The sequence below is a fragment of the Lissotriton vulgaris genome, chromosome 11, assembly GCF_964263255.1.
Source record: "Lissotriton vulgaris chromosome 11, aLisVul1.2, whole genome shotgun sequence".
Lineage (NCBI taxonomy): Eukaryota > Metazoa > Chordata > Amphibia > Caudata > Salamandridae > Lissotriton > Lissotriton vulgaris.
The window spans coordinates 153,124,258-153,142,037 of NC_141699.1; the positions used below are offsets into that span (position 1 = coordinate 153,124,258).

Here is a 17,780-nt window from a genome sequence, read left to right on the forward strand (position 1 = left end):
AGTGAGTGCTTTTGCCTGAAAAGTTAAGGACATGACTACAGGGCCCTGAAAGGACCCATTTCAATGGCCATTGCTTATATCCTTACAAAACGTAAGCAGTATGGTAAAAAGACCACATCCCTGGACGCAGAGCCGCAGCACACATTTTGTTTTCCAATCCACACATTTTGGTACCTCCAGTATTGGTGCACTAGTTGCAAGTCCAGGGAAAACAAAGACAAAAAAACAAAAATAGCGCTTCACTGGCAAACTCTGTAAAAGTGGCGCTAATGTGTTTCAGTGTGAATAAAATCAATTTGCTACCACTCTGTCTTACTTTATTTAGTTATTTTTCATATTTTTAGCCTTTTATTCCCAATGCTGCACTTTAGAATTAAAATGTCAGAAAAATACTACATTTCCAGCAAAAGCGTCTTTCTTTTTTGGATCCATTTCACAGGGAAGCAAATAAAAGAAAGGAGAGGAAAGAGAGTGAGAACCCCGTCTTGAAGTCACGGTTTTCATGGGCGTCCGCAGGGGGGGCAAGGAGGGTCGCTCCAGGGGGGGGGCAAGCGCCCCTCCTTGCCCCCTCCTGCGGACGCCCATGCATACTGTAAAACCAGTTTAGGGAGTCGAAACCAAAGAAGTTGTAGCCAGTTTATCCCCTTCACAATAGAACAGAGCGGTAATATGCAGGAAGACGCCAAGAAAAGGCATCTAACCAATGAAAACCCTCACTCTTCCCTGTGAAACACATGATCACAACATACATACATATCCACGCTCACTCTGGGTGGGAGCTCACATCGGCTGGAATCTGTTAGCAGTGCTAGGTTTCTTTGACGACCAGCACCCTAAAGACATGAAGCGCCTCAAGCTCATTGGGGTAAAACCACAGGGCTGGCCAGAGGAACGTAGAGGCCAGGGCCTTGCGGCCTTTCCATGGGATACATGTATGTATGTCTTTATTTGTGTATATATACACACATACTTACGTGCATGAATACACTGTGGTCGGGCCACTAATATAAAGCGTTTGAGCTTTACACATTTAACTGGCTCCTCTGACAATGAACTAATGGACACTGAAGCCAATCCAGTTCTTGTGTTACGTGTGGTTATTCATTGCTGGTCCTGCTGCTGCTATTTTGGGCTGCTGCTGATGCTGGCCTGTAGAAACCATTTCCCAAGGAGCAGCCAGTGCTCCTCTCACCAAAACAGGAGTTCCCTGATACTAGACAAACTCTGCAGTTGCAATGCTGTTTTCAAGCTTCGCCTGCAACTGTCATGCAAAAATTGATTGGAATAGAAACTTTAGAGAATTCTTTGACTGCATCACATAGTACAAAAGAGAAGAAAGGGAGTGCTGTTTTTCTTTAAATTCACTTGCCACTGCCTCGCTTGAACTATGTGAATGAAGGCTTGTTACATTAAAGGAAGTAGTAAGAGCTGAGAGTCTTGGATACATCTCGCATGGCCCCTTGTATGGCGAGGGTGGGCAACTTACCTGAGCAGAACTTTCTGTGATCAGATGGAGTGCCCCGAAGCAAGCAGCAGGGGCGGCCTTAGGCATGTGCAAGCTGTGCACCTGCACAGGGCCACCAAATTCCAGGGGCCACCACACCAATATATATCCTTAATATAATAATCCTCTGAGGATGCATACATATTTGTGTGGTGGCCCCTGGCAGGGATTTGGTGGCCTCTGGCTCTGTTCCACTTCCAAACACCCTGACCCCCCCTCTTCACTGGCCTCCGTGCTCCGCCCCGCCCGGACCCCCTCTTCAGGGGCCCCCTACCTACGCTCCCTACCCAGGGCCACCATGAGCCTAGAGCCGCCCCTGCGAGCATTGAGCATCAAGACGTCAGTGGTTCTTTCCTTTAGTTGCTTCCCTATGAAATGGATCCAAAAAACAAGAAGCCCGCAAGTGGTGCCACAGCGAGACATGTGGTTTCAATTATCATGCCTGTATCTAGGCCCGATAATTGAAAGCACATGATGGACAGTGCTCGTAACAGACACCAATAGGCCATGGACGGAGCAATGCGCCTGCCTTTGGCCAATTGCGTGCAGTCTTTCATTAAAAGACGCACCCAAAGGCTAATAACGTGGCTCAAAAGTAATCGCACACACACAAGCGCGTGCGATTCCTAGACCCGTTTACAAAACCCCCCTACAAAAAGTCTTGTGCTGCGCGACAGTGCTGCGCACTGCACCGCTAGGCACGAGACCTAAAAAGGGTTGTATTCTGGAATATTGACGACTGAATATCGTATTACAAGAACATTGTGATCAAAATATTGAGAACCAAAATATTGATGGGGTAAGTACATATAGGTAAGTATAGATTTACTATTGTTAACTCCACATGTGCATAACTTGAATGTATAGAAACCGTCAAGGTACATCTATGTAGAGTTATATATAGAAAATCTATACTTACCTATACATAACTTACCTGTTGATATTTTGGTTTTCGATATTTTGATCCTGATATTCTTGTAACTCAATATTCAGTACATAATGTTCTGCGCCTACACCCAAAAATAAGTGAGCAGCACATAAAACGGCATTGATGGATATAGGCTATGGCAGAGGCTAGGGAGACAGCCTGCAAACTACAGCTAGGACACACTCCTCCGAAAGTCTAGTGGTCATGCCACTAGGGAGAACAGGAAGTGGGGCCACTGATGAGCAGTGGAAATGGGGTAAGTGGGCGGGTGCAAGGGATAGCATCAACGTGGGCTATGCAAGCAAAGCTGCTATGGGCTACTTGTGACATGTGGCGAGCCTTTCTATAGCTTACATATGCCCATAGTAACATTTGTGAAACCTCCTAATGCTGTTGGATCCCTTTATTCTGGGTTTTTGCACAATTCTGGCCAGTGTAATGCTGTACATATTCGGGAAACACAAGCTAGGGTGTTTGGCAATCGGTGGACAGAGTTGCCTGATGTTATGTTTTCACCCAAGAGGCTACAAAGATAGCTGGAGAAGATCCCATTTGAGTTGCAATGCTGACGACTTGTTGAAATCATCCAAATAGAAGTAAACACTTTGAATCAAAGGAATATCTAGTGTTTCATCCTGGAGAATGCACAAATGGAGGGCTTTTTGTTGAGCCAATTGGGCCTCTAACCTTGCATTTAGTCCATCGTGGGGATGGCACTGGAGAGTTGTTTGGGGTATTATATATTGTTAATGCCATTTGCTTAATTTGATTTTTTAGATGACATCCATGGAAATCTATGAAACTGGTAATGAGTTTCTTTTTTGTTTGTAAGAAAAGGAACTTTTTTGTGATAATACTTTCAGGAATTACCTAGATTCCTTTCATGGGAGGCACATCCACTTCCCTTTACATACTTATTCTGTTTAATCCAAAAATGATTTTCACAGGGTTTATACTACCACATCTTAGTTAATTTTAATGTGAGGTCATTGAAAAGAGAAAGTTTTCTATTTGTAGAGTAATCTCTAAAATATATCCTATCTTACAAAACACTTAGGTCCAAATGCTTTAAAATGTATTTTGATACTTTTTTGATGAAGTTCTTTTGTGAGACCCAACTTTTCTTGCACTTGTTTCTTGAGAATGTAATCCTCATGAACCACAAAATAGGCTGAAACGGTTCATTTTGCAGTTTTTTAATGGAAAATCTTTTAATGACATTCTTCAAATCCTCTTACTGATTGTTTCTCTAAAAACATTGTACCCTGGTATGAATAAAATGTCAGAAGTGCCACAAACATATGTTTTGATCCATTTTAAAGTGGTTCTCTTAAAACAACTCTGAATTGCAAGCAGGACTCCCCAGACCTTCTGGACTGACATTAAAGGGGCGCACCAACCTTGTTTTACCTAATTGTAAATACACAGGATTTAGGCCCAAATAAACAACCCTCCTAGCTGTCCCAGAGGGAATATGCATTTCTCTCTGATGGAGGAAAGTAAAGAATCTTTAGCAGTTCATGTTCTTGTTTTTCATCAGCTAAGTTTCTAGAACAGGTATGATTGGATGTTCGTAAAACTGGAATTTGCTCTTTAGTATTGCACTTACACCACAGGATACCATTGGCCTTTATTTTACTCCTGTGGATTCTGGGTCCAATTCACAAAGAAAAAAGAACTTTCAAAAGTCCAGCATCCACCTTCCAATTTCAAATAATTCTCTGGAATTCACATTCAACCCAACCCATTGCTTGATCACTGAAATGTATGCAAACCATACCAATCATATAGTCACCTAAATTGCTGGAGGAATATCTGTCAGTTTACAGTTGTGTTACTTTTTATTTCTTTTTTTGATTTTTCTCTACCTAGAAAATGTTTACAGGTGGAGGGACCCCGTTTGTACACCCATATGAGTTAAGGGAGTGTTTTGCACACTCACGCAATCCTTCTCCGGTACTGAAAATTGCACAAATTTAATGTGAAAAATATTAGGGAGGTTTGTGAATATCAACAACGTTAAAACTTCTTGGTGTCTACTTTCCCAGTAGCCAGGACCTTTTGCACCATTCCTGAGAACAGCATTGTCTGCATCCCTAATATTATGTATGGGTGTGGAAAATCTGTCATAAATACAAATTATGCTGCTGCCGTAAGTAAAAGTTACGATCACGGGAATCATTAAATACTGATTCTGTAAAACAGGAATTGTAATTTTTGACTGTAGATAAATATAATCTCTTTAACACCTCATAATGAATATGATATAGCATATTCAAAAACACTTCATGTGTAATACTTACCTGCTCAGAAGCAGCAAACAAAAAGTGAAACAAAAGATGAAGAACATGGAGGACAGGGAGATTTATTTAGACTTGAGAGTTCTATTTATTGTGAAGTCATTTTGCATTCTGATTCTTGCAACGTTTAAAGGTTGCTGCTCAGAAGGAGTAAATAGACGTTAATGCATAATGCTAGTTCCTGTCTTGACTCAAAATTCAGCTCTCACGCTACATGTATCATCAAGGTACGTAGATGTGTAGTTAAGGATAGTAAATCTGCACTCACCTATGTGCACTTACTTTCTCAATATTTCGTTCCTCTATATTTTGGCCAGTAGCATGATATTCATATTGTTAGTTTGACGTACAATCTTATTAAGATTGCACTAATATGATAAATTAATATGTGCTGAAACTTGAGATAAAGTTTAAGATACCTGTCAGAATGATTTGAAACATGAATCGCTACGAAAAATGTCTAATTTGGAACACAAAGAAGTTTAGAAGTATTTTTTTCGATTGCTTTCCTTTTAGGGCTACGGTACACATTTTTACTCCAACAAGGAATACTACGAAGGGGACTGGAAGGGCGGTCAGAGAAGCGGCTGGGGGCGAATGTACTTTGCCAACGGTGACATCTATGAAGGAGAGTGGGCCGAAGACAAACACTCTGGCCAAGGGATGCTTCAGTTAGGTGGGTCTTTGTAAAAAAACAACATTTTACATTGATTTTGTATAAGATGTGTTCAATCAAGCAGGGACTGAGGCTCAATGTACAGCAGCCAATTCAGTCTTTCACTCTAACCCTTATGGCTAACATTCCAAACTGGTGCTGGTGCCACGTCACACAGGAAGATACACCTCTAAAGAATGGGTCGCACCTAAGGGGGGCATTCCTTTATTTACTTAAATGTTTTGTAAGGTACTTCATGCAATGGGAGCCACCTGTAGCCCTGTTGGTGGAGTGCAGGGTAATTCATGAGTCTGTATACGCAGAAGGTCTGTAGTCAGCGGGGGCGGTACTTAAGTTGTGCCTGAGGTTGCCAGTGTTCACCACCGGTGCTTATTTCTTGACACCAAGGATCGTAGAAATGGAAGAAAGACAACCAACACAACTATACAGCTATCCTTTACTAGTTAAGGTATTTGCAGACCTGATGCTACCTCAAAATAATAGAAATAAAAAAGGGACTGTAGCTCTTTCTCTTGGGCAGTGAGCATGTTGCTCTACAACAACGGCGATGGTTGCGCAGCTGTCAGGGGCGTTTGGAGCTCAAGGTCAATAATGGACTGCAGCTGCTTCCAGAACATGATGTGAAAATGTGAGAGCAAGTTAAGGAGGCTTGCGTTCTCAGGCTCCAATGCGTCGAACCACAGGATAACGGTGTTTGTTCGCCCTGTCCGCGGAAGTGGAGCTCGGGTAGTCCCACAAATTTCTTGGACTGAATGAAAGCTCCTTTTTAGGTTTTGCCTGGCGAAAAGATGCGCTTTGCCAAAACCGTGTGAATATCCGTTTTAGAGTTAGGTCCTTTGCTGGGTGCAACGTTTCTGGAAAAAAAAATCCCATGTTAAAGATGCCCTGTGTATAACATTTCCGTATGCATTCTATCGTTTACCTTTTCAGCAACATGGAAAAAATGTGTTTTATTTCATGGGAGTAAAGTATATCGAATTCACGCTGGTTTCTCTTTATTTTTATGAGGCGAAAACAGACTAATTTGTGCGTTGATAAATGTCCCAGCGGCGAGCATGCTTCTTTTTTTTATTTAATGACAGCCTCATTAGATGAAGTTATTTATTTGGAGCTTCCCATGTGTTACCTATTATAGGGCACCGACCCCCACTGTGAAACCACTAACTTTCCACTTTCCGACCAGAAAGGTGCACCCGGGATCCCAGCATCGCCTAATTGTGCACTTCCCGCGCAGAAAGGCCACGAGGCAGCAATATTGTGCTACTGAACACTGCCTGACCCGCTGGGCATTGACAAACATTGCATGCGTATTAACACGAGGAATAAAAAGGTCTGCTTACTACAGAACAAAGGGAATATTTCAAGTAGATAAACTTCCAAATAAGGTAAGAATCGTAAGCTGATAGTTAAAAAAAATGTTTATGCTATCGCACTTTGAAACTTCCTGCTCACCTTTTAATAAAATTTCTTAACGAACATCAGGCAAACAAAGGAACCGAGAGTGGATTTTAAGGCGTGCAGATTCAGAGTCAGAGTGCAGATTCAGAGTCAGAGTGCAGATTCAGAGCCAGAGTGCAGATTTAGAGTCAGAGTGCAGATTTAGAGTCAGAGTGCAGATTTAGAGTCAGAGTGCAGATTCAGAGTGCAGAGTGCGAACATCAGGCAAACAAAGGAACCGAGAGTGGATTTTAAGGCGTGCAGATTCAGAGTCAGAGTGCAGATTCAGAGCCAGAGTGCAGATTTAGAGTCAGAGTGCAGATTTAGAGTCAGAGTGCAGATTTAGAGTCAGAGTGCAGATTCAGAGTGCAGATTGAGAGTGCAGATTGAGAGTGCAGATTGAGAGTGCAGAATGAGAGTGCAGAATGAGAGTGCAGACTGAGAGTGCAGACTGAGAGTGCAGATTCAGAGTGCAGATTCAGAGTGCAGATTCAGAGTGCAGATTCAGAGTGCAGATTCAGAGTGCAGAGTGGAGATTCAGAGTGCAGATTTAGAGTGCAGATTCAGAGTGCAGAGTGCAGATTCAGAGTGCAGATTCAGAGTGCAGAGTGCAGATTCAGAGTGCAGATTCAGAGTGCAGAGTGCAGATTCAGAGTGCAGATTCAGAGTGTGGATTCAGAGTGCAGAGTGCAGATTCAGAGTGCAGAGTGCAGATTGAGAGTGCAGAGTGCAGATTGAGAGTGCAGAGTGCAGATTGAGAGTGCAGATTGAGAGTGCAGATTGAGAGTGCAGATTCAGAGTGCAGATTCAGAGTGCAGAGTGCAGATTCAGAGTGCAGATTCAGAGTGCAGAGTGCAGATTCAGAGTGCAGAGTGCAGATTCAGAGTGCAGATTCAGAGTGCAGATTCAGAGTGCAGATTCAGAGTGCAGAGTGCAGATTCAGAGTGCAGATTCAGAGTGCAGAGTGCAGGTTCAGACTGCAGAGTGCAGATTCAGAGTGCAGATTCAGAGTGCAGAGTGCAGATTCAGAGTGCAGAGTGCAGATTCAGAGTGCAGATTCAGAGTGCAGATTCAGCCCTGTGTGTGGTGAGGAGGGCCCCTCAGTGTTTCACATGCTTTTACAGAGGTTTAGGAACCTTGTTGCTTCACTGCTGATTGGGCTCTGAGACGACCATCCTGCCTAGTTGCCTGTTGTGAATGGGTATAAACAATAAACGTCCGATTATGGTGCCGGTTGGACCTATCCCCCCTCAAGAACACAAAGAACCTACTGACATTTTCTACCTGAAATAGACCATCTAATTTGGAAAGACCACCCTGTGTCCTTCCTGATTTTATTTTCACCCAGTCACTAATCTCAAACTTATACTCCTTTCTCTCCATGCTCACATTTGTCCCCTTGCCTCCTACACCATTTCAACCTTTCAGCCATGCAGGGACCAATTTAGTACCAGGTAAGCATCACACATCTATTGAAATGGGGGTCGCAGTGTGTAGGGCTTGCGGTGTTTGGGGGGGCTCTGTGTGGGTGTGTGTGGAGGGCTCCGTGTGGGTGTGTGTGTGGGGGGGCTTTGTGTGGCTGGGTGTGTGGGGGGCTCTGTGTGGGTGTGTGTGGGGGGGGCTCTGTGTGTGTGTGTGTGTGGGGGGCTCTGTGTGTGTGTGGGGGGCTCTCTGTGGGTGTTTGTGTGTGTCATTTGCGAGAGATAAAGCTAGTTGCATTGTAAATGACTGCCATTTATTTATGTTTTAAAAAAACACATAAATAAAAATAATGTCAAGAGCAATGCCAATAGCTCTAACTTTAACAAAGGCAAAACCATTGCATTGTAAATGCTTGTTGTTTGTTGGCATTTTTAGATCCAAGAAGGACCAGGCACTAGGACTTGAAGATGAACTGGTAACCCTTCACCAACTTTAGTGTTTTAATATGTAAATTTAGCTCTGTTTACTTAACAAGTACTTTAAAGAAGCTCAGGAATGTTTCCTGCCTCACTTGTTAATCCTGTTTTAATATTTTTGCTGAGTAAAAACTACAATTGTTTGTTGGTTTTACATTTTTTACAGGCCTGTCCCTAAAATACTGCCCATGTTGGTAAAATACCAGCCTGGCCACTGTTGACCTTTCAGGATCTGGGTGATCAATTCATCCTTCAGGGAGGCTCCTTCTTAGTCTGCAACACTATAAAATGTGCGCTGACCCCACACCGGAATATAGTGGATCGGGAACAGTACACCAACCCTCTCCTTCATAACCTGCACACCATTGGCCACAGTAGGCATCTTGTCACATGGCTTTATACAAATCATTATGGCAGGACCCTGCAGTGGTGATCATGCAGCTGAGAAATAAGCGCGAAGATTCCCTAGGACAGTCGTTCAGTGACTCAGTTTGGTTAAGAATTTTTAAACATCACTGGAAATCCCCCAGGAATGCCCGATTCCAATGAATTCAGTTTCATATCCTGCATAGGGCCTACTTAATTCCACATAGGTTAGATCTTATACACCAAACAGTAATGGACACTTGACCCCGTTGCCATGCACCTCAAGCAGACATTATCCATATGTTCTCGGCATGTTCGGCCCTGCAACAGTTCTGGAGGGTGGTGCTGTCTGATATTCCACAAGTTACTGAGCGAACAGATGTTACAACTGCTAAGCAGTGCCTGTTGGTGTTGGTCTCCAGACAAAAAAACAAGTAGGCTACAACAAGAATGATAAATATGTCTCTCCAGCTGGTCAAAAGAGCGATATCTATGAGGTGGAAGTCCCGGTTCGCCCCTTTGCTTCCGCAGTGGAGAAAAGAAGTCCTTACATGGGCACGCACAGATAGTTCTGCCCACCGCTGTGAAGAAAAGAGAGGACTACGCAAGCAACCCCTGGTGACTAAATGGGACATAATCATCCATGACTTCACGGAGCATTCTAAAAATGATGCCAGAGCACTATGATGTCCTGATTGTCTTACCTATGAATACGATAATTATATATACTGCGGTACAAACCCTCAATAGGACGACTATGACATCCCATCCCTAACAGTAAGGTTCTATTTCAAAACACCACCTGTTCCTGAATGATCTTCTGAGTGGTTTGTTCCCTGTAAGCTCTGTTATCCATCTGCAAAGGAGAGTACCAAGCTTACCCTAATTGTATTTCTTTCGGTGGTGAGATGTTGGGGGTGGCGGACGAGTTGTAAGGTTTCTCACAATGTTGGCTTTCCTCGGCTAGCCCGGTTGGCAAGCTGGAACATGTTACAGTCTATTTCACAGACTGTATCAGATTTACTGTCCATCAGAAGCATTGGCAATTTTAATTGTGTATGTTAATTAACAGAAAAATACAATAAAATATAATTTTTTAAAATCTGTTAATTGTAAATTATAGCATGCTGCACAATGAATTTCCACTGAAGAAATTATATTTTATCTTTCGAAACCGTCTGCAGAATTTTAAATGCACCCTTAAATGGCCAATCGTTCAGTGAAGGATGTTTTCTGATCCTTGTCATTCACTGAATCCGTTCATGAAGGAGAGCTTCTTATCTTTGTTATTCACATTGTCAGTGAGCCCAGGGGTTATTTGTATCCATGTATATCAGTGCGTAGAGGTGGACTTCTTATCATTGTCATTCACCATATTAGTAAGTAACAGAGATCTTCTTATCCTTGTTATTGACTGTCTGCTTCTGTAATGGAGACCTTCATATCTTTGTTATTCACTGTCTCAGTCTGTAAAAGAGATCTCATCCTTATTATTCACTGTGCCAATTGGTATAAGAGATCATCTTATCTTTGTTATTCCCTTTATCAGTCAGTAACATAGATTTTCTTATCCTTGTTATTCACTGTTTGAGTTGTTATTCACTGTCTCAGTCAGTAAAGGATATCTTTTTATACATCGTATTCAGTGTCACAATTGGTAAAGAAGATCATTGTATCCTTGTTATACATTGTATCAGCTGTTAAAAGAGATCTTCTTACACTTGTTACTTTACTTGTATCATTCAGTAACAGGGATATTCTTGTATTTACTATTCATGCCATTGCCTCAGTCCATGAAGTTTTCTTATCCTTGTGATGCCCTGAATCAGTTAGTATCACAGACTTTCTTATCCTTGTTATTCACTGTATGAGTCGTTATTCACTGTTCCTGTCAGTGTAAGAAATATTTGTATACATCTTATTCACTGTCTCAGTTGGAAAGAAGATCATGGGGCCCGATTCACAGAACTAACTGAAGACAAAATCCTAAACTTATTACTTTTGGTATTCACAGAAATTAGGATTTTGTTTTAAGACAGACTTAAGACAGACTTAAGTTAGGATTCTGTATTAAGTCTGTCTTAAGTCTGTCTTGTGAATACAAAAAGTAGTAAGTTTAGGATTTTGTCTTAAGTTAGTTCTGTGAATCGGGCCCGTGGTATCCATTTTATTCCCTATATCAGTTAGTAGCATAGATTTTTTTATCCTTGTTATTCACTGTGTCAGTTGATCTGGGAGGTCTTCTTATCCTTGTTATACACTGTATCAGTTGTTAAAAGAGATCTTCTTACACGTGTTACGTTCCTTGTATCATTCAGTAACTGAGATATTCTCATACCTGTTATTCATGCTATTCCTCGGTCCATGAAGTTTTATTCGTTATGCCCTGTATCAGTCCATAACAGCGATCTTCCTACTCTTGGTATTCACTGTATCAGTCCATGGTGGAGGTCTGTTAGTCACTGTGTCAGTGGGTAAATGAGGTATTCTTATCCTTGTTATTCACTGTATGAGTATAAGAACTCTGTTCACTATATCTGTGGGTAAAGGAAATCCGTTTTCCTTGCTGGTCACAGGATAAGTCAGCAAAGGAGTGCTGTTCTCCTTGTTATTCACTTTATGAAAAGCCCTTTGGTTTTAATGTGACACCAACATTGTTTCCAGCTTCTCAATCACTCCCTGGGGCAAATATTTCCATTGTCAGTGCAGTGAGGGCCGGATCCATAACAGATTTTCAGTATATGCACATAAACCACCTTTATGGAGAGTGGAAGCATATAGAACATACTTATTTGGTGATTATACTGACAACCTGGAAAGGATGCGAACCCCTAGATCTATGTTGGACTCACCTCTGCTAGAAAGATGCCACAAGGGCCCTCACTTCCATGCTGAATGCCAAGGTTTCCTCTTGGTGTGTAATTGCCATCTCTCTGCTTTCTAATCTGGACGATTCGCATGACCTTCATCTTTCAAAGATGGCCGTCACCTGTGTGGTTTTATGTTTGCTGTTGCTTGGGGGAACAGGCTCCCATCTGTCTTGACTACTTGACCAACACTCCCCTGAGTTATACCGACTCACATATCCGCTGCCACTATACAAGCCAATGCAAAGGGAGTCCCCCTATTAGTCAGTCTCATGTGCTGTCCACAATCTCTTGCCCTCACTCACCAAAAGCCCTGAAGAACATCCGGCATTCACTCTGGTTTATGTCTGCTGCCTTTTTGCTCCACTTCACGTATTATGCTCCCCAGGGCGGTGGGGGGTGGGGGGATTGACTACTAACTACTAGGCAACAAAATGTTCTCTGCCAGCTCATACCCACTTAATCGCCAATCGCAAAGAACTGATCCTGGGGTTAGCAGGAGTTGAAACCTCTCTGCTTCTTTTTCCAAAGCTTCATCTGAATGACAACTCAGTGGTTCCTGGCCTATCAATGGACGTGATGCCCCAGCACAACAATGACGACACGGAGGCAGGACCATTGGGTATTGTGTTCTTTATTCATGCTGAGCTGGTCTCCAACCATGTGTTCCTGTTTCATCACCATTCCTCTACTGACCATAATGCTGTCTCACTTCCTGACCCCGCCCCCTTCTGGAACTGGTGTCAGGTATCCAGGGGAGTGGTGTAGGAGACAAGTGGTTGCTGGGTCCTATTCCCCTGTCCATTGCACAACACCTCACATATTTTCCTACTCAAGCAGAGCAGTCAGTGCTGCCCCTTGTGGCGCAGAAGTGGAACCACCGCCAAGAGCTTCACCTGCACAAGTCCCCGCTGGCGCCCAGCTATCTGGCCCCTAAACAAACTACGTTGGCCTCTGGAATGTCAGGCCCCCTCAACCCCACTCTTCCCATCCTTGATGAGAGAGCACTTGAAGTCCCATTGATGAACTTCACAAAGGTTCATTTTAATGTTTTAAAATTCACTGCAGCTTAAAAAAATGAATAGTTTTAGTGAGGTCACTGAAGTAGAGAACTCGATCATTCTTTTTAAATGCATTCATTTTGCCTAGAGTTCCTCTGCAAGGGGCACTCAGCCCGACAACTGACCCCTTCAGCAGACCTCATGCATGTGTCGAATTAATTCCTCCCCCAGCTTGTCAGCAGCCACTGAGCAGGGAGAGAAACAGAAGAAACTGAGGAGCAGCAAGTAGTCAAGGTTTTGCAAACGATCACTCAGTGTGTCTTTGGTAGAAATCGGAATTAGAATATAAATAACTTACCTCCAGACACTGTTCCTTAACCAGAAGGCTACACGTTCCACCGCCCCCACTGAACCCCTCTCCATATAGTGCTTTGGCTACAATTTGTGTTACTCCACCCCCCCCCCCTATCCCCGGGTAAGATTTCTTTCAGCCCATATGTAAATTTATCTTTTACTAATGATGCTGCTGTTATGCTGGAGGTGAAACAAAATTGCTTCCAATCTGATTTTTTTTTTACAAATAGCATTGTGACATTACCCCCTTATTGGTCCCCTTCGTCCCAGTCATCACATCATGATGGTGGCCCGCTAACCCTCAGGTTGTGATGATTGGGACAAGGGGGGGCCATATTCGGGATCAGCTGCAGCTCCTCCGCTAAGTCGGAGGAGCGTCACCCCTCTGCTCTCTGAATACTGCAGAGGAAAAAAAAAATGTTAATAACAGAACATTACTATCATTTTATTTTTAGTATTGAGCCAGGTTAGGATGGGGCGGGGCAGGGCAGGGCTCGCGTCAGAGGGAGGAGTGGTTGGTGCACCATATTGACGTTTTGGTCGGCTGCCTTGGGCGGGCTAAACCGACATGCGCACTTAGCATGTTCTCCACTCGACTGTATTGCACAGCCTCCCACTCTGTCTGAGCGTCGAACAGGGTCGCTCAGACCAATCATGATGCTGCTGTCATGCTGGTGACAGCAGTGTTGTGATTGGCTAGGGGAGTTTGGGGGGGCCTGGGTGCTGCCGGGAGCCAGGAAAACAGGGAGGAGAGGCGGAAGCTGGCGACTGGCGGCTAGCAGGTAAGCCTTCTTTTTTTCTCCTTTTTTTTAGTTATTCCCCATTCTGTGAGGAATAACGTTTGATATGCCTAGTTATGTGCAGACTTACTGTTTGCTACTTCTTTTGTTGTGGTGCGCAGTTTGGCTCAAGAAGGAATTAATTCCTAATAGAGCAGTCATTTATGACTGCATGCAGCAGGATAATATGGTTAGTATTCCCAGGCTGGTCTGTGCTAAAGAGAGCTTTAAAACACTGGGGCAACCAGAGCTATTTACTAATCCACTGGAATGTATTAAACATGACGTTGGCTGGTTAAGAGAGGCATTTTGCAATAGAGCTGCAGCTGAGAGGGAAGCCTCAGTTCGGGTCCAGCCGTCATTTCAAAGATATGCAGTGGCCAAAACAGTTCCCGGGACAGAGCCATACCTTCTCCTTGATATGCCTATTTATCAGCGCTGTTTGCTGATCTAGTTTAGGTTGGGTTTGTTCCTGCAGCTGGTCTGTCCCGAGGGTCTCTGGTTTAAGTACTTTGAATTACCCGCTTGCAAGTGTGATCTGATGTCTAAATGTGACACTTTGCACATTGTTCTGCTTTGCAATTTATTTAAATCTCTTCGGCATAAGTAGATAAAACTGCTTTTTAGCTCCTTGGATTATTATAAGGCTAGACCTGCCTTTTTATTTTTGCAACTTTTAAATACACATAAAGCAGGTTTTAATGTTTCAAAGTTGCCTATGGGGGTCTATAGTTCTGCACGTTAGAGTTGATCCTGAGAACAATTGTCTTTTGATTATTTGTATTCTTGTATATTATATATTTGTATTGTATTTTATGGATAATCATGTTGGACCTTTTTATTAGATGTCACTTGTATGATTTTATTGTAAAATCGAAATCGAATAAAGTAATATTGATTGATATTGTCTGGAATTGTTCATTCCAGTCTCCTGGTTTATCCACACTTAACTATGCCTAACTCACTCGGGGATAACTTGTGAATCATCAAGGGGTAAAGAGAGTACAAGGGTATTGAATTGGCGTGGGAGACAGGATTCATATGCGTTCATACCGTGGTTTTTATCATACCAATTACAGCGCTCCAAAAAGAGGAACTCATTAATGGGCATTTAGTGGAAGATTGCTCTACAGGGATCCAATCAAACACACCACTGGGAACGGACTCCGCTGCAGTCAGCCCCACGAGTCCTATCCAGCCAAGAGCTTGTGAAAGACTTGAGTCTATTTTTACCTTCGTACACAGTCGTGCTTGCAGGTGCAAGCAGTTCTGTAGGTTGTATGACACTATATCAAAGACAACAATATTGACTTACTCAAATATTGCATCCAACACCGCCTATCACTACATCATCAAGATAACTACATTTACACTTTTCCTAACTCCATCTCTACTTGTCCACCCTGCCATTCACCTCATCACTATACCTTGGGGTATTGTGATTAGCGATGAAGTGGATGTGATATTTATGTTGTGCAATGTGTTTTATAGGTGGCATGTGACCTCATTGGGAGTTGCCCGGAACAGTAACTGCTCTGGGCAACTCTGGATGGTCTGTTGTTTCCGCACGTGAAATAGCATTGTCCGGAAACAGCGGATTGGTTTTACCTGGTGCGGATCTGTACTGGGAAAACCTGGGGCAGAGGATGCAGGGCGGGGCAAAGTATGATCCCTGCCCGCCGCCTCAGTCACCATGGAAGTAGTAAACAGTATTTGTCCCAGAGAGCCACACGGCCTCCTTAGGCCCGAGATGCCCTACTTGCCTCACACGATCGGGCCCCCCCTGCTCAGATCAGGTAGTACATTTTTCAATTTAACTCCCCAGAATCAGGAAAAGGCTGTGCAAAAGGATTTAATAATTTAATGTCCAGAAGGTTATTCCCAATTCCAAGGGCTGTACCGTGTGATCTACATTATTGCTTGAGAAGATGTCAGCTAGGGTCATTAATTCTATCCTCTCTTTTTCCCCCTGGATATAATGGGCAACTCATATTGGAAGCCATAGTAGTGGTATAACTTATTGTATAGCAGCACAGCAGATTAAATTGGGGTAAGAGGCTGTAAATTCTTCTTAACAGATGTACGCCACATACATTAAATGTTGATGTGTACCCCTGCGTTTTGTTTTTTAGAGTTTTATATAACGTGAACTAGACTCGAAGATATCAGGTATCAGATCGCTTTACAAGATCACCAGTTTCGTTACAGATGGACACATTCATTTTTGCTAGGCACCGGGAGATTAAGTGATTTCCCCAGAATCACAGGATGTTGATCGTCGTTGCTGAGACTCAAACCCGGTTCTTCAGCTTTGAGATCGACCGCTTTAGGCTAAATCCTCTCCTCTAACGTTAATTTCCAAAATATACTCCCTTTCCGCAGACTGCTAACCCCTTCATTAGTGGCCCATACCTCAAATGGCTTTTGAGGAGCGAATGTCTGAGATGCAACATCTTGAAGCATCATTGTCAATCATCACCTTACCTTTATGTAAAAGACAAAACCTTTCTCCCTTTGTTAAACATGGAAGGAAAGGCACATGCTATATGGTATTACGTTGGAAGTGATTTGCTCTTTCCACTTCATGTGGCCTCCCGCAGATCCATGTATCTTATACAGACAGAAGTCACTTGATGCTATAAGGTTTCATTTATCCCTCCATGCTGTTGTAAGGCCAAAGCATAAGATCCTATATGAGAATTTTATTGGTTTATGTTCCTTTTCTAAGGACTTTCTTCTGCTGAAGAATCTTAGCTCCATTGCCTTGTTCAATGTTTTTCCTTTGGCCAACTTGGGTTTACCTTTTAAAGGCAAAGAAACTATTCATAAATTCACACAAGGAAGAACCATTGTGGAAATTTCAAAAGAATCCAATCAATGCATGCACACATACATTTCCCAAAATAATTTTGAAACCCTTTATGTTTTAATATTGACGGTGATGCTTATGTTTTTACCTTCAGAATGTAATTTAGGTAACAATGTTATTTTTATTGATCCACGCCCAGACTCACCTCACTGAAGAGCATCCAACTATCACCCAATAAGATGTCTGTACTCTGAACTCCACTTCCCCTAAGTGGCCTACAGACCACCGCAATCCCTGTTTCACACTTAACTAGATTGCGTGATTCTCAGTATTTAATCTGTGCCAACGGTTGCCGGTGGCACCACTGGCACTTATTTGAGAGGACTGTGACTAGTCTTTACCACCTTCAGCATTGTCCTGGTTCTGGTCAGCACCTTAGTCCCTCTTTTATGTCCACTAAGGTTCATGGCAACAGAAGAAGGACAGCCAATACATTAATTTATTCAGTGTATTAGACTTTCTTCAATTTTCAAAAACTCAGTGGAACACATTCCACACTGCATGCTGCTCCCAGCCAGACTGATTGTAGAGCCTCTAGGCCTAGTGTTTGAGTTTGGGGTGTGAGCCTAACAGGGCCCCAACACATTTTGTTGCCTCTTGACACAGTGTTATCTGCTTTCCTACCCCATGCCTTGAACAACCTGGCTAGACCTCCTATACGGGTCTTCCTACGTTTATAATCCTCAAATGCTCAGATCACATATCATTCCTCCTCGATGGAGACCACCATCTGCATAGTTACTCCTTGGAGCAGTGGTTCATTGAGTTTATCAGTGCCCTTTTCTGGGTTCTTCATGGATG

General features: G+C 43.0%; 1 protein-coding gene across 1 annotated transcript in view; it reads left to right on the plus strand.

Annotated features, from left to right (window-relative positions):
- The window catches only part of MORN3 (MORN repeat containing 3), a 204,685-nt gene that overhangs the window by 117,250 nt on the left and 69,655 nt on the right, over window positions 1-17,780 (plus strand). The window contains exon 4 of the mRNA XM_086942992.1: window positions 5,249-5,408. Coding sequence (XP_086799118.1) covers window positions 5,249-5,408 — 160 coding nt within the window. The remainder of the gene's footprint in view (window positions 1-5,248; window positions 5,409-17,780) is intronic.